At 45.9% G+C, this 27,578-nt stretch overlaps 1 protein-coding gene across 1 annotated transcript in view; it reads left to right on the top strand.

Moving 5' to 3' along the window:
• Positions 1-27,578, top strand: part of NCAPD3 (non-SMC condensin II complex subunit D3) — a 46,641-nt gene that overhangs the window by 12,415 nt on the left and 6,648 nt on the right. Inside the window, exons 8-29 of the mRNA XM_082201348.1 lie at positions 1,063-1,196; positions 2,055-2,127; positions 2,756-2,881; positions 3,035-3,287; positions 3,780-3,842; positions 4,914-4,997; positions 6,825-6,898; positions 8,734-8,868; positions 9,966-10,186; positions 12,522-12,717; positions 12,831-12,924; positions 13,081-13,196; positions 15,125-15,232; positions 15,606-15,720; positions 15,815-15,922; positions 17,075-17,313; positions 17,894-17,973; positions 23,053-23,190; positions 24,703-24,836; positions 25,798-25,997; positions 26,151-26,261; positions 27,177-27,353. Of these exons, the coding sequence (XP_082057474.1) occupies positions 1,063-1,196; positions 2,055-2,127; positions 2,756-2,881; positions 3,035-3,287; positions 3,780-3,842; positions 4,914-4,997; positions 6,825-6,898; positions 8,734-8,868; positions 9,966-10,186; positions 12,522-12,717; positions 12,831-12,924; positions 13,081-13,196; positions 15,125-15,232; positions 15,606-15,720; positions 15,815-15,922; positions 17,075-17,313; positions 17,894-17,973; positions 23,053-23,190; positions 24,703-24,836; positions 25,798-25,997; positions 26,151-26,261; positions 27,177-27,353 (2,979 nt within the window). The remainder of the gene's footprint in view (positions 1-1,062; positions 1,197-2,054; positions 2,128-2,755; positions 2,882-3,034; positions 3,288-3,779; positions 3,843-4,913; positions 4,998-6,824; positions 6,899-8,733; positions 8,869-9,965; positions 10,187-12,521; positions 12,718-12,830; positions 12,925-13,080; positions 13,197-15,124; positions 15,233-15,605; positions 15,721-15,814; positions 15,923-17,074; positions 17,314-17,893; positions 17,974-23,052; positions 23,191-24,702; positions 24,837-25,797; positions 25,998-26,150; positions 26,262-27,176; positions 27,354-27,578) is intronic.

The following is a 27,578-nucleotide window of genomic DNA, read 5'->3' as shown; positions in this document are numbered from 1 at the left end:
CCACCTTGTTCATCAGATATTTAGGGGCCTTTTTAAAGGGACTTGTAAAACACCGGTAGACAGGACAATGCAAAATCCAGCAGAAATTCATAGAGGTTTGGTTGTCCCAATCCCCCACTGTCCTGTTCTGGATGCTTCCCTCCCCTTGAGGCTCAGTGCTTTCTCTATACAGTGCTGTGGCAACCAGGAGTCCACATATGGCCATTTTTCTTTCTTGAAACCAACTGATCTGAGTCAGTGAGCCTTGCTTTGCTTCTGGAGAGAGACATTAATTTTTTCTCATTTATAAAGACAGACCAATGGGACCTGCAGCATAATGTGTGCCCTCTTTGGTTTGGCTGCTAGAGGGAGCTTTAACACTGCTGTATAAAACTGACGTGTGCCGTTTTACCACAAAGTAGGGCAGAGCAAGTTTTGCGGAGGCATTTTCACACCATTTTGTACTGAGCTAAGACAAATTTTCTGCAGGCTCTATACACTTGCTTCCTTAAAAGGCTTTGCCCCTTGTGTTTTTCTTTAATGGAGGACTTCTGCACAACACATTCTTTCCATAGTTTTAAAAAAATTATTATTTACTTGAGAGTGCTGCTTGCTCAACTAAGGCACAGTGCATTAAAAGGGAGCTCACGTAAATAAATGTGATGCACACTTCCCATTCATCTGGCCAGGTAACAAGAGTAGGAGGTGTGGTGTAGAAGCTTTAATTTGCCCTACACGGCATGCTAATAATAGAGTATGTAGTCTGCCTTCTATTGCAATCAGCAGCAACACTTCGATCAAAGGTAGACTTTCCATTTTTCCACTCCTGTGTGCATAACAGGGTGTTGGGGAATAATTATTTTAGCAATCCAATATTAACTGGACCTATGCTAAAAACCTACTGAAGTTCCCTCACCAGAGGAATAAGGTAGTGTGCGAGAGAGAGACTGGCTCTAGTTTCTTCACATAAAGATGCACATGCTGCAAAAGGGGAGTAGTGGTGTTAGGTGCGGGGGAACTGATGACATGGATAACTTCCTGGCACCCACCCACTCACTCACCTGTCTCTTGTTGCTTTTCTAGGTGCTTCGCCTTGTGTTCCACCGTCTGCTTGCTGTCATCCTCATGCAGCCAGAGAGAGGTGCCTCCAGTGGCTCATCAGCCACTATTCCATCTCAGGCTGTTGGCGCTAGGAACCTAGCCATTGGATTCATCAGGTGAAGCTCTGTCACTTGGTGTTTGTGCTTTTGCATCTAAGCAGGACAACATTAAACCATCCTTAACTGTCAACTCTTTGTGGGTGGCTTTATCATTCTGTAGTTCAGGTTCGTGGTCTGAATGCTTGAGATAGCCTTAAGAAGTGAACAAATTTATCCATATGCAGCCTTTATGCACTTATTAACTCTCCAGAGCTGTGAGGACCAGAAATGTAAAAATAAGAGTTGCTGTTGTTTCACATACTATGATCTGTGAACAGCATGTTGCTTCATTACTAAAGCTAAGCAGGTATATGGAGCTAGTTGGCAATCTGGGTGGGAGACTACTGGGTCCCTTGTATATTGGGGGTGTATTTTTAAGTAGAATATAAATATGTAAAATAATGTTACATGGAACCTGCTACAATCACATGGATGCTCACTGAACTGACCTCTTGCCCGGAAGAAATTCCTACTTGCCACAGGTGACCAGACAAGAGGCCTTTTACAAGCCTGCTATGAGGGGGCAGATCCAAGTATAGGTATCTGCTCCTCCATGACGCTCAATATCTTTTGCCCTACCAACTTCATAGTGAGAGAACCTTATTTGCTGCCCTTACTTTTGGAGGAAGGGCAGGATAGAAATACCATAAATGTACAAACAGGGGCACATAATTTCATGGGGTTTCCTTCTCTTAAGGCAGATAAAGCACCAAAGTTCAAGGTCAGGAGTTCATGTCCCATGATCTCCATGGGATGGGAAGATCTGGGTAGCCCATCACAGTAGACGGTATTGAGCTAGATGGATCAGTGGTGTATCTTGGCCAGGCGCCCAGAGCTTCTTGCCATGTCGTGTCTGACTCTTCCATTTTTGTGCAGCTCTCTGATCGAGGAACTGAAAGAAGTTGCCTACCCTGTGCTGCGAATCTTATTGCAGCATATTTGTGTCAAGGTGGGTTATAATCTTTACTCTCCTGTTCAGCAGCATAGCATGCCTCACTTCTGGAAAAAGGAGGTATCGTTTTCTTAAAGACAGCTGTGTAGTGGCAGCAGCTGGTGACCAAGCTTCTTTCATGGACTGGCCTCCTGAGAACTTTATTTGGACTGGATTCAGTCCAAGGTTTGCCTGTTTCCTCTCTCCAACTTTAGAATGACCATCTTGTTGGTGCTGTTTTTAGCAACATATAGAGGACCATGTGTTTTTTTGTAACGCTGGAGCTAAACGGTTTTAAAACCAAACAAGCCAGGAATCACATCTTGAAGTAATCTATTAAAGACCTTTACAGTAACTGAATTTCATAATTTGTTTCAGCAGGCCTTTATGATGCAACACAACTCTATGCTGTCATTCAATACATCACATTGCATTCCTTAGGATTCCCCCGGCCTCTCTATCTGGCAGCCTAAGGCTAGTCCCTTGGTTTATTTGGTTGTCAAGCCAGGGATCTCACTTGCACTGGGTCTCGACCAAGGGCTATCTGTTGCCAATCTCTCTACTCTGCTCCAGAAGTTGCAGCAATTATGACGGATCACCTGACTTCACTTATCCTTGACAATTTCCTTTATTCCATTTGTTCCAGGTTCCTGATAAGTCTGAATACCGAACATACGCAGCATTGGCTGTGACGCAACTACTGTACAAATTCCCTTGTGCAGAGCACGCAGACTTCATAGCTTGGCTGTATAAATTTTCACTCAATGACAAGGTGAGGGCAGTGGTGGTTTGAACACTGGCCCTTTAGGAAGCCAGCAACATCCCTGACATACTGCGAGCGATAAACTGAACACCCATCTAGCCTGTGACTAGTGGTGCCCTGCTTTCTAAGCTACATGGCATCTTGGGGTTCTTCTTCCAACAGGCCTCCTACAGAGTATTTGCTCTTGATGTGGCCTTGGCCCTGTTGGACCTTCCAGAGCGGGAACAGGACATCACCTTGTCTGAGGAGCAGCAGGCATTTCTGAAACACAAATTCCTAATGCAGACCATGGTCCTCGGGCGGTGCGTGGACAAAGCCCCAACTGTCCGCAGCAAAGCACTTTCAAGCTTTGCTCAGTGTTTCGAAGCAAAATCCACACTAAACAGAGAGAACATCCAGGAGCTGATGCAGGGCAGTAAGTATGGTGGGGGAAGTGAGCGCTGATCATCAACAGGCTTCATGATGTTTTGGACAGAATGTGGGACGTTAGACTAACAGGGTCCAAGATTCCTGCTTTGTCCTGAAGTGCACTGATGACCTGGGAGCAGTCAGTATCTCTGAACCTATTCTACCTCACAGGGTTGTTGAGAGGATTGAGAAGTGTGATAACCCCATGTGCACAGATCTGAGTTCATTGGAAGAAGGGCTTCCAACTAAGAGATTCTTCAATGCAGCAAGAGAGAACTGGCATGCTGGGTTTCCTTTCTTGTGTTGACTCGCTTCAGTTGATTGTAGAGCTAAGGTCCAGAGCTGGGCATGATCTAGCTCAGAGGCTGCTAGTGTGCTTCGTGTAAGCTATCTTCAGACTGTGTGTGTGTGTGTGTGTGTGTGTGTGTGTGTGTGTATAAAAAGCCTTCTTTGGCTGCCAAATTGCATTTAATCTTCTTCCTTTTACTTGCCCCCACAGCTGCTAGTTCTACAGTACAGGACTCAAACATGCCTGCAAAGACATTCGTAACCAACACAGAAGGTGAGCCAAGCCACCAGATACTGGTAACCCTTTCAAAATTGCCATGCCTGTTCTTGTAATGTACCAGAGGAACTTGGAATAAATGCTTGAACCTGTTAGGAGTGACTCCTGGTGGAGAGAAAGGAGGAGAGCTGAAAGACTGCCATGTCTCATACAAGCCTGCCCAGATCTTCAGAAGAGTTCTCTCTGTTTCTATCAATGCCAGAAATCCACTCAGCAGGAATCAAAGAGAGGTCTGTCAGAAACTCTTTGCTCAGGGAACCTTCTCCATTCCCCTTAATACCAACAAGCAGCTCGCTTGATCAACTGGTTGTTTATAGCCAGTGTTCAACTGTGTTGAATTTATTGATGTGTTGTTGTACCCATTCTGTTCTCACATTGTCTTTGGTGATTTTGGATTTTACTTTTAATGCTGTTAGCAAGCCCATTGGGTAGAAAGGCAGGACACAGATTAAACAAAGAAAGAAACCTAACTCTTAATTATGGGAATGTGCCTTGGCTAAGGCTATAATCCTAAGGCTACAGTCTCACCAATTGGTCACCTTTGGAGTTGACATCCCAGACAGGTGGGTGAGATGTTTAGTAAGACCCTTCTTTTTGTCCCTAATCACTTGCCCACCAGCTGTCTAAGACATAAGAGTCCTGCTGGATCAGACCTGAGGCCTGGCTAGTCCAGTATCCTGTTCTCCCAGTTGCTAATCAGATGCCCATGGGGGACCCTATGAGCAGGGCATGAGCATGACAGCACCTGCTCCCACTCTGCCCAGTAACTGGAATCCAGAGGTATATTGCCTCTGATACAGGATGAATGTACCATGGAGTTATTTGGAAAAAAAGTAGCAGACAAGCCAGTGAATGATAATCCACATCTTTATTATTTTCTCCTTCCAAGCTGCCTTCCTTGAATTGCTGGGTCATTATGACATCACAGCGTCAGAGTGACATCACAAATCTTTCTTGGTAGTCTGATCTCTGGGCAACTCTTTGGTTATGGGTAAATGGATCCTGATACACTTAGGTGTAGTTTCTGTTCAGTAACCATTATTATTGTTGTTGTTATTGTTATTAAAGCTTCCTCCAGCCATTGTCTGAAGACTTTCCCAACATTCAAAACTTTAGAGGTGACCGAAGAGCGCAACACTACTGAGTGTGAGGGTATGCTGGACCCATTCTTGGGTTTTCCTTTTTAAAATTCACTCACTTTTTCCTACTTGATCATCTTCAATATATTCAGGGTTGTTGTTTTTTAATTAAGAAAATAGTTACCTGTACAGAATATTGTCGGCTTTATTTATAGAAGAAGATCTTACACATTATATCATGGTTACATGTGGGGCAGATCTATGTAGGAATTGTGTGCGGCCCACATGGCAATTGTATGTGTGAATGAAGAGCCTTGGGAATTGTAGTCCTATGAAAAAGGTGGGAATTGTAGACCCTTTATTAAAATCATTCGCCCACGCTGGTTGGATGATGGGACACTTATGCTGCAATCCTGCCCGCCCCCCCCCCCTTATTTTGGAGTGAGCCCCATTGAACTCAGTGGTGTATAATTCTGCGTAGGCCTAGGATTGTGCTGATTAGCAGCTGAGCAAGGAAGAGATGAGAGAAAATCCTGACTTCTTGATTTTCAACTTTATGTGTGTGTGTGTGTGTGTGTGTGGTATGCGAGTTGTTGTAATGTTTGGTTATCTTTGAGAGGAGAGAGAGCTTGATGTGCATAGTGCCTCTTTTATCTCTCTTTATGCATATTGCCTTGGGCACTTCTGAGTTGAAAAGATGGTTTGACAGTATGTGTGTGAGGATAGCTAGCTAGCGCATGCCTGTATGAACTGGGTAGGTTCAGGTCTGTCCCCTTAGCCACAGATTTATTAAATGGCCTCGGGCAGGTCAGTATCTCTGTGCTGACCCTATTCGCTCCATGCTCCTCTTTTTACTATGGCAGTAATGATACTGGCCTACTTTTATGGCGCAGTGGAGCGTCCTGAAGATAGAACTCAGTTCTCAGCCAATAGGAAGCCAAGGTGGTGGTGGTGGTGGGAAACTTTGAAGTCCCCTCCCCCCAAAGAAGAAGCTTGTAAAGGGCAGTTGAAGGAGACTTTCAGAAGAGAAGAATAAAGTAAGATAGCTGAGAGAGAGGAAACAGGCCCACCTGCGTAGAATGGTTCATGTGCTAGTCTGATGTGCATAGCAGTATGGCAAAGAACATAAGAGACATCCCGCTGGGTCAGAATAAAGGCCCATCTTAATCTACCATCTTGTTTTTCCAAAGACTCTGCATTGAAATCCTCTAGGAGCCCCAATTCACACGGACAGAAGGCAATAGCCCTTTCCCACTGTTACTCCCTGAGTGCAACAGCATTCCACCCACTTGTGGGTCCCAGCAACTGGTGTAAATGCCTTTGACTCATATTTTCTACCTTTGTGAAGCTGCTTCTGGGGAAAGCCCCGCTACTTGATCCAGGAAGCAGTTGCACACAGAGCCCTGCAATTGGTTGTTGTTAGGGTTTTTTTGGGGGGGGTATTTTATCCAGTTTTCTTACACATCTCGCCCTGTAGGGTGGCACTGTCATGAGCAAGCCTTTTGCTCATTTTCTGACCCAGCCTATCCACAGATGGGGGCCCACCCTGAGAAACAGGAGTAATGTTTCTGTGTGGTGTCCATTCGACCCCCTTCCAATTCTCATTGGATAACACCTTTGCAACTGTTGTGGGATTACTGAGAGAATGTACGTGAAGCCCTCTAGAGTACTGGAAGTGCTTTATAAGAATGCTAAATCCGTGCAATGTTCTGCTGAGCATATGATATTTCCGTAACCTCTTCACCACCACCACCACCATATTTGTTATTATTTGCTTTGTTTATTATTCACTTACAGTTTCAAAGCGACTTACAATTTAAAAAGCATACTGTGTACGCAATTTAAAATACATCAAAAAGTTAAGAGCTTCATTCTCTTCTCTCCCACCCCATTGCAACAGGAAAAGAGATCATGGTCATGCTGAGGCTAAGAGCTGCAGATGACAATCCAAGCGTTAGGAAATCCGCCCTCCAGGTATGTTCCTGTCTTCTTTTTGTGCTCCCAGTACCAACAGACATTGCTGTATTCTTTAAAAGTAGCCAGTTTTGCAATGAATCATAAAGGAACACATGGAAAATTGCACAGTACCCAGAAGCGACGTTCTCACTATAATAGCTCCCTCTAATAGCAAGCTCAGTCAGCGAGTGCCAAAAGGATTGTAACCAAAATGAGGCCGCTAAGAAAGTGTGGAGAAGTGGAGAGGTACTGGGGTGTTTGTGGTTTTTGCAGAAATACTAAATTTTAAAATGTTTTAAATTACACTTCCCCTTTAGAGAGGTAATCTCCCTCCCTTAAAACAACAACCCACACAGCCTTCAATCTTTAGCAGCCACAGAATGCAGATTGTTAGAGCTGGGAAACACTCAGGGGTGGGGAATGGAGTTTCGTGGATGAAGGCATAGCTAATTGGAACCGAGCAGGAACGCTCTACACTAATGTAATATTGCAGGTCTCACTTGTCTCCATAACTGAGATCAAGGTATTTCTGGTGGTTTCAAGAGTTGGCCCACTTAGCACAGTGCATTCAACCCTGACAGGTAGAAGGTTCTCCAGGGTCTTTTTTAGCTATGCGCTCTGATCGCTCTTAACTGGAGGTACCAGGGATTTTACCTCCCACTGCATCTGTGTGCATTATTTTTTTAAGCTAGAGGCATAGTGAGCTATTTTATACCAGACCAGAAATGTCTCCTCTCACCCGCAACAGCTCTCCAGAGTTCGGGGCAGATGCCATTCCCATCACCTGTCATCTGACCCTTAAAAAACAACAAAAGAAACCCAAAATCTGTCAATGCTGGGGACTGAACTTGGGACCTTCTCCATGAGATCAGATGCTCTACCACTTAGTTCTGGTCCTTCTCTCCATTCGGCCACCATCTTCATCCTCCCTTAATTTGGAATTGGAAGCATACATAACCCGCACCAAAGTCACTGTGAGAGGGAGGGCTATACTTCTAAATAAATCAAATTATCTTAGATTGGTATTGATAATGGCTGAGAGAAGATTCCCGTCCCTGACAGCGACAGCGAATGATGAATGACTTGAGAAATGTGACCTTAACTTGGCTAAATACTTGATCTCCTGCTGAGAGATTTATTACTATGTAATGAAATATGTAAGCTTGAATAAATCACTTTTTAACATTTAAACCCTCATGTTTAGAATATTTATAGTGGCATAATGAATCTGTGTGGGAAGGTAATGAATTGGCACACATTTGAATGCGGAACTGCACAGACGTCAGTTGTGCTGAATATTGTAGGTTTCTGTAGCTGGGATAATTGGCTTGTTCCAGACTCCCCCAAGGGTGGCCACCATCCGGGGACCAAAGACTGCTAGCATGATGGCTTTGGAATCTGGGTCTCAAATTTGGCAAGACAGCCTGTCCCAAATTTCCAGATCAAAGCTCTGGGATGATCCTGACATCCCTCAGTGTGTGTCTGTCACTTAAGGCAAGGACTGGGGCCGTGGCTTTTCCCTTCCTGACAAACTTTTGGCAGCAGTGGGTGGGGCCAAAGGTGGAAATAGGCGGGGCAACAAATGCTAGGATTCTCTTTTGTATAGTGAGCTAGTTTCTACTTAAATTCACATACCCCTCTCTATCCTCCAGGCATGTAAGAAGCATTCTCACAGTTCAGAGATACATTCCAACCAGGCAAAGATGCTCAATGAGGTTGTAAAGCAAGGCTGGTGCAAGGTGTGGCCTGGGAAGAGACCCAGTGGCTGGATAGAGAGATCTGGAGGGCCACATTTGGCCTCCAGGCCTGAGGTTCCCCCATCTCTGACAGATGTGTATTTGTCCGATCCCTAGGTGTTGATGAGCATCTTGAAGCACCATGTGATTTCCTGCACCTTGGAAGACTTGGGCACGCTCCAGGATCGATGTCGTGATGCTGCCGTCTCTGTGAGGAAGCAAGCCCTGCAGTGTATCACAGACCTGTTACTGGTGAGAGAAGTTGGCTGGCTTTGCTCTTGGATGAGGCTGTGTATGAGAACTAAAAAAAAAAGCCTATCACAACATCTTCAGAATGCAGCACCCGAGCAATACTAATTCTCCACTAATGAAAGATGAGTACAGTGGTACCTTGGGTTAAGAACTTAATTCGTTCTGGAGGTCCGTTCTTAAGCTGAAACTGTTCTTAATATGAGGTACCACTTTAGCTAATGGGGCCTCCCGCTGCCGCCGCGCCACTGCCAAGTGATTTCTGTTCTCATCCTGAAGCAAAGTTCTTAACCCGAGGTACTATTTCTGGGTTAGCGGAGTCCGTAACCTGAAGCGTCTGTAACCCGAGGTACCACTGTAATTGAGACTTTGGTGATACTTTGTTTATTGATTCTGTGCATGGCCATCACTATCACCCCCCAGCCACTATTTTACACCAAACGTTGATGGGTGGACCTTGGAGGTCTAGTGTAAAAATAGAATAGACCACACAAGTTCTTTCAAAGAAGAGATCCTTCACTGCGGCAGCTCCTATTCTCTGGACCCCCTTGTCCATTGCTATTAGGTAGATGCCTTCACTGTATTGTTTTCAGCACCCACTAAAGACTTGTGTGTTTGGGTAGACTTGCTTAAACAAAACAAGTTTAATATGTGGTTGAATTTTATTATGTATGTATTTACGTATGAGTTTGCTTATATTTTAATGTTAGCTTCCTTTTAACATTTGGTTTTGTCAAAAAATTTAATGAATATTTTATATTCTATGCAAAGTGCTTAGCACTTATGGATTTTTAAACAGTAGATACGTTAAATGTCAGTCCAGTTCCTGGTTTAAAGCATATTTTGGGTCTGTATATCCTTATATCAAAGAGGAAGGAACCAAACGGAAAGCTTTCAAGCTGCCCTATCGCATTTTATTTTGCTCTAATGGCAGGACAGCCCATGTTTAGGTAAAAATTCAAGGCTGCTCATCCTTGTACCATTTCAGGCAACCTGAGATCAGCTGAAGAGCGTTGTGATCATTTGCCTCCTTTTGATGCCTCATTATCTGAAATGTCTGTCTTAATGTGATCAGTTGATCTCTATCGGTCTCCTTTCAGTCTCAGCCAGACAATGTTCAGATACAGAAGGCCTGGCTGACGGGTGTCGTTCCCGTCGTCATGGACTGTGAGGACTCGGTGAAGGGGAAAGCCTTGGAGTTCCTGGACCGGCTTTTGCTGCAGCCTATCAAGCACTGCAATAAGTTCTTCCGTGAGGACAGAGGCCAAGTGTTGGCCTGGGACCTCCTTATGCACTTCACAAAAGAGAGTCAAGAACTGAGGTATAGTCCGTAGCACCTGAGCACATGCAGAACTATCCCTATGTGGAGCGTCACCTATAATCTTACGCTTATGTTGTCATGCATTTTTAACTTTTGGCACTGTATGAATATAACTGCTTTGCCTTTGATCAGATGCTCTGCAACTGAACCACGGCTGCTCACCTGGTCTTATTGTTAGGAATTTTCTTCTAATGTTAAGCCAAGAGTTGCTTCCTTGCAAGTTCCACCAGTTAGCTCTCTGCAGAGAAACAGAGAACAAGCATGGCAGACGTACAGGTATTGGAAGATAACGGATATGTGTCCCCTTAAGAACATGAGAAGAGCCTGCTAGATCAGGCCAGTGATCAGTCTAGTCCAGCATCCTGTTCTCACAGCGGCCAGCCAGATGCCTGTAGGAAACCCACAACCACGACCCGATCATGAGAACATTTCCCCCTCCTGCGCTTTCCATAAACTGGTATTCAGAAGCATAGTTTCTCTGACAGTGAACATATATAGCCATCATGATTAGTAGCCATCAAAAGTATTATCATGAATCAATTTGTCTAGTCTTCTTTGAAGGTCATCTAGGTTGGTGGCCATCTCTACCTCTGGAGGGGGGGAACCAAAGATCTGGAGCTTTTGTGGTTGCAGGAATCATTTTCCCATAGTCTGAAACTCCAAGCTTCCTGAACTCACACTGAGAAGCAGAAGAGATGAACAAGCTGCTTCCATCTGAGAAAGGGTCATTTCTAGTTGGCTGCCAAGGCCAGTCAAAATTTGTGGAACCCTGATAAGTGGGAGGCTCTTGGGATCTGGGTCTGTGGTGGTGTTTGTATAGGGAACCTCTGGGCCGCTAGTTGCCTATTGCTTAATGTAGCCCTTTTGAGTGCAGAGATTGTGGAATGCTAATCGGAAGCATGCAAATGAGAAAGGTAACTATCATTCATTAAGAAAGAGGCATTTGTCTTCATTCTGGAGTGCAATATGCTGCTTGTCTGACTAAGCTTTGATTCCATCTTTTGTAAGAGACCTCAAAAGGGATGAGGAGATGCTTTTAGAATGGCAAGAATACGCGTGCTGATTAAAAGCAGCGTATGTTTTATTAGTCAATAGCGTGTAACAGTTACTGAAATAGAACACTCGCTCATGGGTCGTGCCGCTGTGGAATTTGTGATACTGTCACGAGTCCCAATTTTGGGCCTTGCGTGGTATAATTGGCATTTCTATATTGCTTGCTGCATTTTCAAAAGCACCTCTATACCTCTCTTCCCCTTTCCCGCTTTAGAACTGGGGGAAACGTAAGTCAATTACTAATTTTTAAAATTCATTTGGGCCACAACGGGGGAGCATTTCGCACAGAGAAGTAAGATATTTGGTGGTCAGAAATGATGCAGGTCTAACCTGCCCTTAGTCACAAATATGTTTCATATTTGAGGTGGGGTGGGATAGAAAGCTGTCTGCAGGTTTGCTGTTCTGAATTTAATGTTTTTGAATATTCTTAATTTTCCATCTGCTTTGGTAAAGGTTTCCAGGAATCTAAAACATATGCAAGTTATTGCTGCCATGGTAGTACCAGGCGAGCAGAATGACTGTGTTCAGACATAATGATAAATGATGACTTGTTATTATGGGAATGTGTCTTGGGTGCTCACATGATGTCTTGCCCCCTTCCTCCGGTACAGCGATGAGGAGCATAGAAACTTTGCTTCTATTTTCAGTTAACCACAGTTTTAAACAGGCCACCTTTGTAAACCAAAGTTTGAGGTTGGCTTAACCACTGTTGCCATCCAGGCATAACACCAAGCTGTGGTTAGTGAAATGTTCCAAGCAAGTCAGGTGGCTGTGTCGGAGAAGGAGAGCAGAGAACGCACGAGGCTTGTGAATAATGTTGTTGTTGTTGTTATATTTATACCCCACCCATCTGGGTATTATACAGCATGTATAAAAAATTGCAAAACATCAGTCATTTAAAAAATCCCAATACAGGGCTGCCTTCAGATGTCTTCAGTCAGATAGTTGTTTATTTCCTTGACATCTGATGGGAGGGCATTCCACAGGGTGGGCGCCACTACCGAAAAGACCCTCTGCCTGGTCCCTGTAACCTCACTTCTTGCAGTGAGTGAACTATGACTTAGGACTGCCTCCAGACTATTGTGGTATAGCAGATGGAATTTGGAGGAACATGGGCTCCAATTCTTGCTATCTGTAAAGCTAGCCAGCATTTCTCAACCTAGTCTACGTCACTAGGTGGCTGTGAGGATGACATGCGACAGCCCAGTTTAAGGCAGGTCATCAGAAGATGGGCATTTTTTTGCTATCACTAAGCACCCTTTGTTTCTGTCCTGTCTTTCAGCCGCTACTTGACCAGAGCTTTCCACATATGGTCGAAGCAGGGGAAATTCTCCTCCGTGTTTGTTAGCAGCGTCGTCTCCCATACCGAAACCGAGCGTGCTGCCCCTGCTTGGATGCTGCTGGCAAAGGTCTCCGGCTCTTCACCCAAGCTAGATTACACCAAGATAATTAAAGCCTGGGACAGTATCAGCAGGCAAGTGTGACTTGGCCCAGGTGGGAGGCAGCCCTGTGTGTCATTCAGAGGAGAAGGGTTTTTGTCTTACTCCATCAGGGCTGTTTGCAACTTGAACATTCTGGTTCTTTCAGGGAGCCTAGTGCTTGCTGGCAGACCGTGGTGCACATCCTATGTGTGATTGGGAACACTGCAAAGCACCTGCCCAGCAGCATCCAAAGCAGACTGATGGGTGAGTGTCCATTTGGAAAGCCAATTTTACCCATCTTCTGAGTGTTTTCGTGTTGTCCTAGAGCTCTCTACCTGTCACCTGAACTAACCGTCTGGTCTGTCTGCCTCTCTCACCAGCTCATGTTAAGCTGCTTGATGTTCTTCTTTCCCCCCACAGATGATATCAAATGTTGGCTGCAGGACTCCCAGTGTCCTCTGGAGGCGATTAGCCCAGCCATAGAGACTCTGCAGAAGCTCTGCACTGCCTCCTCAGATGCCCCAAAGGAGACCCAGGTGAGGCTCAGAAATCTGCCTTCTAAGCACTGAACATCCCACTGGTTACCCTTCTTGAAACTTTCCTTGAGCTATGCTTGCTTCCCCATGCTTAGTAACACACGAGAGAGGCAGTGGTGAGTCCTCTTGAGCGGAGGGGTTCCTCTGAAGCTGGTTTGGGATTTCTCAGCAGTGCAATCAGTTGTAGCCAATCAGCTTCCCCGAAGGACTGCTTTCTCGACACCACAAGTTGCCCTTTTTGATATTAGCAGCTGCCAGGACAAGTCGGAGCAAGCCAGCTTTACTTCAATTCCTGGCACTGCCAAGTTAAAAAGATTTGCTAGCAGGTGCTGTGGGGCCACCTGCCCGAGACCCTGCAGAGATACTGCCACTCAAGATTGGGCTGGGTCGATGGGAGCATAGAAGTTGATTTTAATAGTCCAGTTTTGAGACTGCTAGCCATCTTTTCCTGGTTTGGAAGAAAGGGAAGATTGCGTCCAATATTTATTTATTTATTTATCTATCTATCTATCTATCTATCTATCTATTTATTTAATTTCATTTCTTATATGCCTTCCATATGACTTGGTTGCCCCAGTTACTCTGGGTGGCTTCCAGCAAAATATAAAAACATCAAGCATTACAAACTTCCCAATACATGGCTGCCTTCAGAGCTCTTCTAAAAGTCTGATAGTTTCTTACCTTCTTGGCATCTGATGCGAGGGCGTTACACAGGGTGGGTGCCACTATTGGGATGGCCCCCTGCTTGGCTCCCTGTAACTTCACTTTTCACAATGAAGGAACTGCCAGAAGGCCCTCAGAGCTGGACCTCAGTATCCGGCTGTAAGATGGGGGTGGAGACTTCTCTTCCCGTATACAGGACCACATCAACATCTCGGAAATGTACTGGGAACCAATGGAGATCCTTTAGGACCAGTGTTATATGCTTCCAGTGGCACCCAGTCACCAGTCTAGCTGCCGTATTCTGGGTTAGTTGTAGTTTCCGAGTCACCTTCAAAGGTAGCCCCACATAGAGTGCGCATAGACTGCATTGCAGTCATCCAAGCAGGAGATAACCAGAGCATAATGAAAGGCTTCCACATTTGATTGCTTATGCAGGGGTACTAAAATTAAATGTTGTGGGGACCCTGGTAAGCCCCACCACACATAATTGATCACATGATGCAGTGCACGCACCCACCCACCCCATTTGAATGGGAATGACCCATTATTACTATTGTAACTTCTTTTTTTATTTCTGAAACTTTAATAAATATCTTATAAAAAAACACAAATATTTTATTGTGAGGGCCGAAGCCCCCGCGGCCCCTAGGAGTTGGCTCCTATGCCATGAAGAGAGGAGCTGTATGGGTGGGCAAAGACCTTGTTCCTATCTCAGTTTATTATTGCTGGGTGAGGCCTGATATAAAGCAGTTTCCTGTCACTGCAGAGGAGTGTTGGGTGTTCTCTCGCTTACCAAGGAACAGTGATGAGGTCTGGCCAGCACCCAGCATTACAAAAAAATAAATAAATAGTATACCCTAAAATACCTCTCAGAGCCCTTTGAATCACTCAAGACGTTCCCCAATAACTGCTGGAAGCGGGGGGGGGGGGTGTTCTTGGCAGAGGAGTTGATGCGGAAAGGTCTCATTGATGCCAGAAAATTCAAAATCCGCTTAAAGATTCTTCGGCCACTGTGGAAAGTAGAACGGCCTGTTAAGACAATTTAGCCTGCAGCTGGGTTTCCAAAATAAACCCGCATTGTTCTCTTCTGGAAGAGGCTTCTCATCAAAGGAAAAACTGCTGACTTTTCAAGAGTGATCAGGGGATTTTCTCAGCGTGGTGGTCTGAGAAACTTACATGTTGGGAGGGAGAGAAGTGGGGAGGGAGAGAAGCAACAGTGTTTCCTTAGTAAAGAATTAAATCAAGGTGTCTCCATGTTTGAACAGGATATGCTGAACAACTTATTTGGGGGTCTTGTAGCCACGTGTGATCATTTCATCTCTAGTATAGTCCTCCAAGAGCACAGAACAGAGCAGCTACAAGAAGATGCCTTGGTAAGTGAGACCAGAATATTATTATTTATTAGCTGCATTTATATGCGATCTTTGTTCCCAAGCACCCAAGGTGGTTTACAGTTTTAAAGTACTAAGGCAAATGTTCTAACATGCAAAATTGGGAGCGGGGAGAAAGAAGCCGACCAACTAGAGCAGGCCCTGGTGTTTCCCTGTACCTGCCTCCCTCACCCTCTTCTTCATCCTCAAAGGGCGGGTGGTATCTGTTGGTTCTTAAATGTTGTGTTTCTAACATCTTCCTTTGTTCAGCACCAACCTACAGCTTAAACAAGGGATGTGACGGAGCTAGAAACTTCACAGTTCACTAGAGTTGTTCTGTACAGTATGTTAACTCTCATTGTTCTCCTTTTGGTAGGTTAGACATCTCTTTATCTTGGGTGAGGCTGCACAGCTGTGTCCCGCCAAAGTGGAAAAACACATTTTTTTACTGGTACAGTCCATCCTGGCTAGTTCTGACACACTGGGCGAAGGTAAGGCCTCCCTCTTCTTTTGATGTGCCCTTTTAGAGGGTAGCTGCCCTGTTTTGGATGCCCCATTCTAACTTTGGCGTGGTTCTTTCCCTAGCGTCCAGCTCTGGGAGTAGCGAGGACCTTCCACCATCTCAACCATTGTCCCAGTTCAGAGGCTCTGTGTTTCCGTCTGTTGTCAGAGCTCACGCATTCATTACGCTAGGTAAGAGCTCTCCCCTGCCTTACCATGTGCCACCTCTTCTTGTTCTCCTCATCCTTCTCCAGTAAAACCTTGGTGATATATCAGGGCCAGTGAGCCTTTTTCAGCTCGAGAGCTGCATAACCTTCTGAGAGCTCCATGCCAGTGTGGATGGGGCCAGAGGGGAAGGTTGATAGGTTTTTCTCCTATGTGCAGTAGGTGTGTGCCCCAGCCAATCCTCCATGCAGACAAGCAAGGGGCATGATCAGAGTTCAAAAACACATTTCAGCTAGGCAAACACACTCAAGGAGAGTGCAAAGCAAAGCTGGGGAGAGATGCAGTCTGGGGAGAGGCTTAGGGAGCTGCATTTGCCCCCCACCTCTGCCACAGGACTGAGGTTTAAAATATCCCCTGTTACAGACAGACTCCTTCTTCCCAGAGAAACTAAGCAGCTGAGTTTGGATGTTGGAAATGGTAGGCATTGAGACTTAGTCACACTCTGGGTAGAACCACTAAAATCAAATGGGTTTTAAATGAATCATGGCTAATCTGAATCCCATTGATTTCTGAGTTTACACTAGAAATGGTTAAGTCTTGATCCAGTTGACTGTCTTTAACGATGGCAGTGTGTTGGTCTAGTGCAGGGGTCTGCAACCTTTAAGACAAAAAGAGCCACTTGGACCTGTTTCTGAAGGGAAAAAAACTGGGAGCCGCAAAACCATTGCAACATTTAAAACAAATATATCTCCGGAGCCGCGATCTGACAGCGGGCGGGAAGGTGATGTCGGGGCGGTGCGTGACTAACGCACGTACCGCCCCCATGCGACGTCACAGCCAGTAAAGCGCCCACCACAGTGGAGAGTGTCGGGGCGCACAATGCGCCTCCTCCCCTCGCTAGTATCTGCCCCGGAGCCGCGGCAAAAGTGTAAAAGAGCCACATGCGGCTCCGGAGCCGCGGATTGCAGACCCCTGATCTAGTGGGACTGCAGGTTGCACACAAGGGTCTCCCTGCGGCCCTTGAGCCACCCTTCCCCCGTTTGTTCTTACAGAGGATTATTTCTCTTTCCAATTGCTTCCGCGTCACTTTGTTTGGGCCTGCCGCACAGGCAGAAGAGATCGGTCCAGTGGCTCAAGCCTAATCCTCCTCCTTCCTCCCTGTTTCTTGCTCTTTGATAGGTAAGCTTTGCCTCCAGCATGAGGACCTGGCAAACAAATGCATTCCCGCCTTGGTTCGAGAACTAGAGCTGTCCAAGGACGTGGCTGTCCGCAATAATGTCGTCATCGTGATTTGTGACCTCTGTATCCGCTACACCAACAAGGTAGACAGGTACATCCCCGATGTCGCCATATGCTTGAAGGACCCGGAACCTTTGATCCGGAAGCAGACGCTCATTCTCCTTACCAACCTCTTGCAGGTGAGTCAAGCACAGGTTGGCCCTGGGGTCTTCTTTGCTGTGCTGCACTGTGGCTCTGATGTCAAGGGTGGCATGTCACAACAGGAAGCCCTACGTTTGCAGCCCTTAAGATGGTGAAGGAGAGCCAGTTTGGTGTAGCAGATGGATTGAACAGATGTCAGTTCAGTTCCCCACCACCACCACCACCTCAGAAGCTCAAAAGATGGCCTTCAGACAGTCACTGTCTCCTCTCTCATCTTAATCTCACATGGTCCCTGGGAAGATAAAATGGGGAGGGTATCTGGCAGGGATATGATTTCCAGTAGATGGGAGCAGGGCTTTGCTCCTCTATGCACCTCATCCCTTGGCAACCAAAACTAGAATAATTTGGGCATCAGACTAAGAACGAGAGAATAGGCGAAGATATACAACCATTGCTCGTTTTACGTAATTATGGGTCATAGAGTTCATTAAACTTGCACATCAAGGATTTGCGGTGGATGTTAGCAGACTTGTATGCATGCTGTGGATTCTGTGGAAAGCCTAGTAGCCTCTGAAGCACGCTCATCCTCTCCCCCTCCCAACTTTTGTTGTTGCATAGGAAGAATTTGTGAAATGGAAAGGATCCCTCTTCTTCAGATTTGTCAGTGTTTTGGTGGACCCATATCAGGAGATCGCAAGGTAACACCATCATTTCTTCCCCCGCCCCGGAGTCATAAAAGGGATGAAACCTGGTTCTGCTTCCACATTTTGCTTATGTCTGAATGATGGGGGAAATCTTGGAATTTGTTCCCACTTGGTTATTTATAAGAACAACTCTGAAAAGTAGAAAACATTTTTTAAATAAACGCTCTGGTGTCTACAGTTCCGCTCAGCAAGCACAGACTTGGGAAGAAACTATTTTACCCTTCCCATCGTTTTATCTTTTCATGATGTCTTTGTTAATCATTACAAAGCGGGTATGGATAACACCCATTCAGGTGTTCTTTCCCTCCTCTCCACCAAAAGGAGCAAGTAAAAAGGCCTTATCAACCTAATTTTTGGCTGCATTGGCAAAAGAAAAATATGTTGAGTAGGCACAGCCATTGGGTGGGTGGAGAGATTTAAACTTCATCCCGATGCAATGCAAATTGCCCCCTCTCCAGTCAGTTGATGAGCAGGGATGGACCAGGCCCATTCACATCAGCTGGGAAATAGGGAGCTGTGAGTAGGCGGGTGAGTGTGTGTGTGTCTCTTATTTTCATAAAAAAGTGTTTATAAGTCTGCTTAATGTTTTAAAATCTTTACTGTGGGTTTGGGATTGGAAAATCTTTTGGGATTGTCAGTGGCAATTTGACATTTCCCACATATATGCTTTCTTAAGATTAATTCTGAAACTCATTCCCAGGCTTTTAAGAAGTTGTCCTAAAATACGGGTCTAACAGGGACAACCTTGTTGCCCTTTGGCTTTCATACAGCACCTGCAGTTGGTGGCACATTTTTCCTGTTTCTCCAGCTGGTGGCGGTCTTGTATCATCTTTAATGTGCTTTCTGCACAGCCGCTTATGTCTCTGTGTGTGTCCACTTTCTGTTTCGAGGTTAAAAATGGACACTACTCATTGGTCACCTGATTAAAGAAATCTGAGTCAATTAATTGTAATCGATTAATTACCTTGCACTGCAGACAAAACACTAGTCCAGGAGCCAGAAAAATCCTTTCTTTGTTTTTAGGTCACACACACAAATGCATGCATCATCTTACACACTCATCATCTTAGAAGACACAAAGAGACAGTGCCTCTTCTGAGATGGTGTTTTCCACTCTTTTTTAAAATCAGTATTTGTCCTTAAATGATTTAAAAGATCTGCTGTCTGATCTGTTAAGAGACCTTTTTTTCACCTGATTAAAAATATTAAATCTACTTGATCTGGACAATTAAATGTTGTGTCTCTTTCACCTGGAAGCTCTGGGTGAAATTAACTTAGGGATGGGGAACCTGTAAGACTCCAACTCCCAGCATCCTTGACCACTGACAATGATAGCTAGGATGGCTGGGAGTACCAAAAGCATCTAGAGCAGGCATGGCCAAACTTGGCCCTCCAGCTGTTTTGGGACTACAACTCCCATCATCCCTAGCTGACAGGAACAGTGGTCAGGGATGATGGGAATTGTAGTCCCAAAAACAGCTGGAGGGCCAAGTTTGGCCATGTCTGATCTAGAGGGTCACAGGTTCCCTATTCCCTGGGTTAACCCATCTTGACCCTGGGGTTAGGCTGACAGGTACAGATTTTGCCCAAGACCACCTATACTGAAAAAGGCCTGCTGCACAATTAGGTGTACAGTGTGACCAAATAACCTATCTTTCCTGAGACCAACACTATCCACTTCCATCACAGTGGCTCACACCACATGTTGGCTCTCTTCTTGTGCACCCAAAAAGACAATCAGTATCCCAAATGTTTCCAGGTTACGTCTTATCAGGTCTGTCATTGACAGAATAGCAAGCTTCGGAAGTCACGGAACTCTTTGTGTAGTCTAATTCTGTGGCTTTCTAAAACTTACTACATGGTAAAAGTACCTGTTTTTTCAAAAGGTACTGTCCAAACTAGCTTGCATCCTTATTTCCGCAGATTCAAAAATAATATCTTTTTCTTTATTCTTAATTTTTTTTATTTTTTAAATGGAAGCGTTTGAGCTTGGCCATTAAAAATGCCTTCAACCAGATAAGGTGAATGTTCTAGACCTTCCTGTATGATCCCAAATCAGAATGTGACATTTCCTAAGCTCACTGTGTGCCTTATGCCAGGCATTAATTGTAGCATAAGATGCAATTTGGGCATATCGGTAGGAGCTGCTGCTGATCCATATTGCATCTTCTTTTGAGTCTGAAATCCCTGTCATCATTTAGACCCTTGCAGATATTCTGCATTTAGATAGCCTGCTTATTTGGGGGTTAAATCTGCAGGATTTATTTGAAGAAATTGGTTTAAAGTCTACCTCAATATCCTACCCCCCCCCTTACTGTTTTTACTGGTGTATCTGTAAGACTCCTTACCCATGAGCTTGAGCATTCTATTTAAAAAATAACAACACACACACACACACAGCAGATAGCCAGGTACTTCTGGATTAAGACAAGCACTTTCTCTTATAGTTTGTCCCCAGCATCCTCTACTTGAAAAGGAACACAGAAAGTTGCCATATACGAAGTCAGACCATTAGTTCATTAAGCTCAGTACAGTGGTACCTCAGGTTACATACGCTTCAGGTTACGTACGCTTCAGGTTACAGACTCTGCTAACCCAGAAATAGTGCTTCAGGTTAAGAACTTTGCTTCAGGATGAGAACAGAAATTGTGCTCCGGCGGCGCGGTGGCAGCAGGAGGCCCCATTAGCTAAAGTGGTGCTTCAGGTTAAGAACAGTTTCAGGTTAAGTACGGACCTCTGGAACGAATTAAGTACTTAACCCAAGGTACCACTGTATTGTCTATATCAGGGTTTCCCAAACCTGAGCCTCTAGCCATTTTTGGACTACAACTCTCATCATTCCTAGCCAGCAGGACCAGCAGTCAGGGTTAATGGGAATTGTAGTCTAAAAACAGCTGGAGACTCACGTTTGAGAAGCCCTGGTCTATATTGTCTGGCAGCAGCTCTCTGCAGTTTCAGGCCAGGAGTTTCTCCCGTTTTGCCTCAAAATGCCATTGGAGATTGAACCTGGGGCCTTCTGTGTGTGAAATAGATGCTCTCCTGGGAGCACTTTCCTGGTATTCTGGTTCTGAGGGTTGCATTTAGTGGCAGTGGCCAAAAGCTGTTGACAGACAGGCCCTCTAAAAAATGATCTTGATGCTTTTTAAAAGCCACCCATGTTAATCACCATCGCCCCCGCCTTGTGGCAATATATTCCGCGAGCTTAATTATGCATTCATTTTGACTCTGTGTGAGTTTAATTTTACTTATCTGTACTTCAGTCATTCTTCAATGCAGAGCTTTCCCTGTCTCTCCCCCCCCCCATCCGCTCCTCCACAGCAGCCTGTTACAGCGTTGAGAGCGTAGCAGTGAGCTGCCTTTTCCTGTGGAGCGCATCAACGTTTCATTTAAAAGCTGCCCGGCTATTAATGGGGTATTCTCAATAAATGCCCACACGTAGGGAGCGAGTAATTTTATTAAAAAACGCTCCCTAGTCGTTGTGGATTCCAAGCTGTGTCTCAGGCCGGGAATACCAGATCTCCTTAATAAGATCTTGCTAGCACGAGTGACTGCTGGTTAATTATCACAAACACTGTAATTACTGTCGGTGTTTACTGTTCAACTGAGTTATTTCTCTCTTTAATTATGTTGAATTATAATTAGAAGCAAAATTGCAGGATGGGCCCTGAAAGCTTTTCAAAGGAGTCTTGGATAAGGGAGCGGTGTAACAATAGACCCCGTGTTTCTTAAACATTGTGACGTTTAAGCACCACTCTTGATTTGAGGTGGGCTTCAGCAAAGGAGGGGAACCTGTGGCCATGTAGAGCTTTGGGACTGCAGTTCCCTTCGACACACTCATCATTGGCTGGGGCGGATGAGAATTAAAGCTCACCATCAGAAGAACCACACAGTTTCCCCCACCCCCCACCCCAGGCTGCATTTTGAGAGAGGCCCTTTTCTCTTGGCTTCTGTGCCGCTCAGCTGGTCCCTTGCAAAATGTCACCAGTCTACAGGAAAAAAAGTACAGGACAGGCAACCTCCGATTTAGGCGCGACAGATATGTGCACATTCATGCTTGGTGCACATAGCACAAACCCGGAAGTGACCCAGAAACGTCATAAAATACATCACTAAAAAGGGGAGGCAGAACGGGGTGTTTCAACCACACACGACTTCATGCAAGCGCACAATAACCTGGAATGTGACCTCCGCACAAATCTGGCGTTGCCTTATGTGATTTAGGTACTTTTGGTCCATATCTTGCGATTGTGTCGCAAGAAAAAGGGTTAAATGCCTGTTAATCAGGGCTGTGTAAACTGTACAGTGGTGCCTCACAAGACGAAAAGAATCCGTTCTGTGATTCTCTTCGTTTAGCAGTTTTTTCGTCTTGCGAAGCAAGCCCATTGACGGATTAGCGCTATTAGCGGCTTATCTGCTGATCGGATCGGCTGATAAGCGGCTTAGCAGCTTAGAAAAAGGGGGGAGGGGGGAAAAAGCAGGAACTCGCAAGACATTGTCGTCTTGCGAAGCAAGCCCATAGGAAATTCGTTTTGCAAAGCACCTCCAAAACGGAAAACGCTTTCGTCTAGCGAGTTTTCCGTCTTGCGAGGCATTCGTCTTGCGGGGCACCACTGTATTTCCAATCATAGTTTGGGCTCTTCCCTTGGCAGCCCATTCTGTTGCTTTGCTGATACAACAATTAATACTTTTTTTCCTGTTGCTGATCAACCTTGAGTCGGCAAGTGGTAGTCCAGGGGCTCATTCTGGCTCTGGCATTGTCTTTCTTCCCTCTTCTTCTCTCTTTAATACTCTCTTGCACATGAATCACACACACAAAGTGGCAACCCAGCAACTGAGGTTCAGAAGGGAAGAGTACCTCCCATTGCCCTGGGAGGAAAAGGGGCTAAGGAGCCCTTTGCCTTTCTCTGGTCACGTGGCAATGAGCCGAAGGGCAGAGCCAATGTAACTGGCCCCTCCTTCCCATGCTTAGCTAAGAATATGGCTCCCAGGTAGTTTTAAAAAGCGAGTTGCTGCCTGCAAACCAAAGCCACTGAGGTGGCCTTCTGACGTGCTTTCCCTTTCTCCTCCCTGCAGCTTAGCTAAATTCTGCTTGGCGCACCTCCTGCTGAAGAGGAACCCGCTGATGTTCTCCCAGCACTTCATCGAGTGCATCTTCCACTTCAATAGCTATGAGAGGCATGAGAAGTACAACCGGTTCCCCCAGAGTGAGCGGTCCGTGGAGTGGTGGCTATTTTCATTAACATGAATGGGGGTGGGAGGGAGGGGGTTGCATGTAGTGGTGAGCAGGATCCTCCTGCGGTCGAAGCGTCACTTGTCATCACTTTTATATCCCACCCTTTCGCCAACAGGACATGGGGATACTAACAACAAAATAATTCAGTCCTTAGAACCGCAGTTCAACAGCCACGTTCACCCAGAGTTTGAGCACAGGACAGCAGCTGGGCAGAGTCAATTCCAACTTGTGCCTGATAGCTGCTAGCATGCAGGACTGCCAGATTTCATCTGGGAGAGAATTCCATAAATAGAGCAGCAGCACCAAGGCTTTGCAAGCCGCCTCTACTGATGGGGCAATGAGCAGGACGCCTGCTGCTATTTGATGAGACACTGAGGCTGCGAAGTGTTTGGGCCCAGTATTACTGGCAGCCAGTGTAGTGTTTTAAGGACTGGAGTGATACAATCCCCTCTCGTCACCCCACATAGTAGCATTTTACAATGCTATACTACTGACAAACATCCCCATAGAATGTTCTGGTGAAACTGGCTCAGAGTGAATAGCTAGTCCATCTTTTTATACATAAGTAAATGCCAGTTTCTAAAGTTTTGCCGCACTGTAGTCTGACTGAGGAAACAGACCCTAAACTGAGGTGATGCACTTTGGCTGTGGGGTTGATCTTCAATGAGCAGGATCCTGAGGTGCCGAAGTGACCCCTGTTGCAGTTCTGTCCTAATGCGTCCTTTGGCCTGCCCTCTCCCAGGCAGGCTGCTGCTTGCTTCTGTGGGGCAAAGTCAAGCTCTGTACGTCAGGGCCGCCAACAACGCAGCGAGGTCAAAGCTTGGATGAACCCAGTCCTTGCTTGTTTGCAGGGAGACATTATGAGATTCTCATAATTCCCAAGCCCTTCCTGATCAAACTTGGGCTCTGCCTTTCCTGAGGACTGACATTTTGCTAGCTGCCTGCCTGTTGCCCTGACACAATAGAATGTGAGGTGGGAGGAGCTCTGTGGAATCCTGCGAGAGGGAGAGGAGACTCCAGAGTTAGGGATATGGTGGTGGCCCTCCAGGTGATGTTGGGCTCCCAGCTCCCATCAGGCCCAGCCAGCATGGCTAATGGTCAGAGATGATTGGAGCTGCAGGCCATCCACATCTGGAGGGCAGTTCGTTTCACCCATCCCTGACTTGCAGAGACGATGCTGGGAAGAGGAGACCTCAGGAAGGAGAGAAAGGAGAATGTGGCACATAGGTTAGTGAGAGTTGGGGTGAGAGAGAGAAGAGAAGATGATTGTACTGTGAATGCAGGAATCACTTTTTTTTTTGTCATCAAGCCCGTTTCCCATTTTAATGATAGATGATTGACCTCGGGGCGACAGGCCGAATCCTGTTTCCTACCCTCCCTCTTCAGTGATATGCCAGATCTAATGTCTGTGTTTTGAATGTTGAATAGATAGGTGGCTTACACGCACTTGTGTTTCTTAGATATCAATGAATTTCATTCACCTACTACAGAGAGAAGAAACTCTTTTCCCTGAAGGGCGAAGCTAACAAAGAGAAAAGGATGGAGATTTACAAGTTCCTGCTGGAGCACTTTACCGATGAGCAGAGGTTCAACATCACCACCAAAATCAGCCTGAACATTCTGGGTACGGCTGTATTTTCCTACATAGAAGGAAGGCACTGTGTGAAATGTTAATTCACAGTGTGATTTTGTGTGTTGGGGGGGGGGGGCTTCCAAAACTACTTCTGTGCATGAAGTTCAGTGCCTATTGGGTGACACCCCTGCAGAGTGGCTCAGAAGTTGCCCAGTTCCAGAGATCACAAGCCTTTCTCGCAGCATTGTTGAAAGGATTGTTGCGATGATGTACCCAAAATGCCATGGATACTACAAAATATTCCCAGACTGCTAGTATTAGCTGTGAATTGTTGCAGAATTTTCCATTTCTTGCGTGGGAGGTATTGGTTTGTTTGCCTCTTGTGCACATTTTACACTCTTTTGTTAATTCCAAGGTTCAGTTGCAGGAGCCTGCGATTGAACCGGCATTGTGTAGTGGATTTGGGGCTGTGCTCAGTGCTTGTTCCCAGGCTTAGAGTGGTGCTCTGGGAAATTCTCTTTTGGCTTAAATATCTGGGAGTTGCTATTTGAAAGTCACTGCCCTCTTCATTTTATCCTTGGGAGGAGCTTTTAAAGGAGGCCTTCACCATGAGGTAGAAAATCTAGACTGCTTCTGCGGCTACTCACTCTTCTGAATGTGCTGGATAGACTCCTTTGGCGGGTTATGCCACTGGCTTGCTCACAAGAGCCTCTCATCTCCATCTAATTGGTTGAGACACATTCATAAGAACAAGGCCCCTCTCTCCTTGCAGTGGGTGCCAATATGCTTGTGTGTGCATGTGTGCTTTGAGTCCCTTTCACAAGAGTTTAAAAGCAAGCCCCAACCTCATTTTGCATTTCCCTGTGAAGCCGCTTGACTAGGTGAGCTGTCCCCAACTGCAAAGAGCCTTGTGCAGAGCTAAGACCACTTTGCTCCCAGCTTAAAATGTTGGACTTTTCTGGTGTTTGGAAGTAACCACTTGTCCCACTTTCTCCATCCTTTCTGTTTCCAGCCTGCTTTGTGGACAGAGCCCTGCCTCTCGACCTGGAGGCCAGCGCTCTGCTCTCCGACACCTTTGAGGTCCTGAGCTGCAAGGAGATCAAGCTCTCGGCCATGAAATCCAGGCCAGAGGATGACATTGAGCCGGACGAGGACCAGCTGGCCATTGCCAACGCCATCGTGCGGGTGGCCCAGAAGAAAATGATCTCGCAAGTGAGTATAGCAGCTCCAAAGAGAGTCTGGGAAAGTCCTTGGGAGTGACACCACTGTGCTCTCCCTTAGCAACATGCTAAATCTCTCTGTTGTTTTGAATAAAGCAGCCCCATCTCTACTCAATCCATCTCTACTCAATCCAACCCCCCACAGGTTCAGAAGAGGAATTTTATTGAGAATGTCATTCCGATCATCACGTCGCTGAAGACCTCATTGGAGGAGAACAGGCTTCCAGCTCTGAGAGAACTCATGAACTATCTCCGGGTAATATTTCAGGCCAGGGTCATTTAGTTAAACCCATTATTTAGGGGCAACGCCCCTGCCCTGAGCATTTGCTGCGTCCAGTGGGTATTGTTGCCCAGTTCTGGTTGCCACATATTGTGACAAGGCACATGCTGCCTGCTGTCCTGGGGTCTGAGCAGTAGAGAGGTGTGGGAGATCGTGATGGGCTGGTTGGAGGTTGTGCAACTGATAAGGATGTCTGCAGAGGAAGAGAGCCAGTTACTTCTCTGCCTGGACGCACACCGAGGAGCCTCTGGGGGCATGTTGCTGGGCTAAATGATCAGCAGTCAAAATGCCACAAGTAGCATCTCTCGATAGGATCTGGAGGCTCTTTGGGCCTGGCAGTGGCACAATTAAGCATTTGCACCAGCCAGTTCTGGTGTCTTGATAGACTGGAGGGTAGAATGACCTGTGTCATAGGTAACAGTGGCCAAAGAACAATTGTTGGACATTGAAGGTTGAGTGAGGAGCACAAGATACACTTGGAGTATCTGCCCTTCCTTATGGAGCAATGTCAGTCTTTACATGTGTGTGCACGCAAACACACCAGGACTTTGCTTCAGTTGCTTGTTCTCCACATTAGCCAACTGCCATTATTGATCTTCCCTGCTGCAGTATTATTGCCTGAGTATCTTGGCCAGGCATTCTTTAAATCAGAGGGTTATTTCACCACTTGGAGCTTTAAGATCTTCACTTGAACATCAGCAGAAAGCATAGCTGATGAAATAATACCCTTCCACGTCTGCATCCCAAAGGATTTACAAGCACACCATTAAAAACAGCAAACATATTTTGTAAAACAGTAGAACAACCAGGTATAGATTTTAAAAACAGCCCACGGCAAATATCTAAGGCATCCAGTTTAACCACCACTGACTTCTCTGTTGCATCTTCCAGGAGGTGATGCAAGATTATCGAAATGAAATCAAAGAGTTCTTTGCCATGGACAAGCAGCTGGCCGCTGAGCTGGAGTACGACATGAGGAAGTATGAGGAGCAGCTGAAAGTGGAGTCTGAGCGAGACCAGGAGCTGGCCAGAGAGGCAGGATCCCTTCACGTCCTGGCAGTTGCGCAGGTACAAACTCCCACCCTCCCAAGCAGGGGCTTGTGAGGATTGTGTTTGCAAGCCACAGCCATGTGAGTCCTGTTTTTCCCAACAGGCTAGTCCCCAACCCTCTTCCACTGTCGCCTGCTGGTGTACCCAGCTGCTGCTTTTTCAAGATTTTGCGGTAGCATGCCAAGGAGCAGCTGACGTCCTGATGTCAGGAGACTGACAGTTGGCTGGCCTCACTCATCTGCT

Source organism: Podarcis vaucheri (genome assembly GCF_965113315.1).
Source record: "Podarcis vaucheri genome assembly, chromosome: 15".
Taxonomy (NCBI): domain Eukaryota; kingdom Metazoa; phylum Chordata; class Lepidosauria; order Squamata; family Lacertidae; genus Podarcis; species Podarcis vaucheri.
The sequence above is the reverse complement of the archived record's forward strand: the minus strand, read 5'-3'. Positions and strand labels throughout refer to the sequence as shown.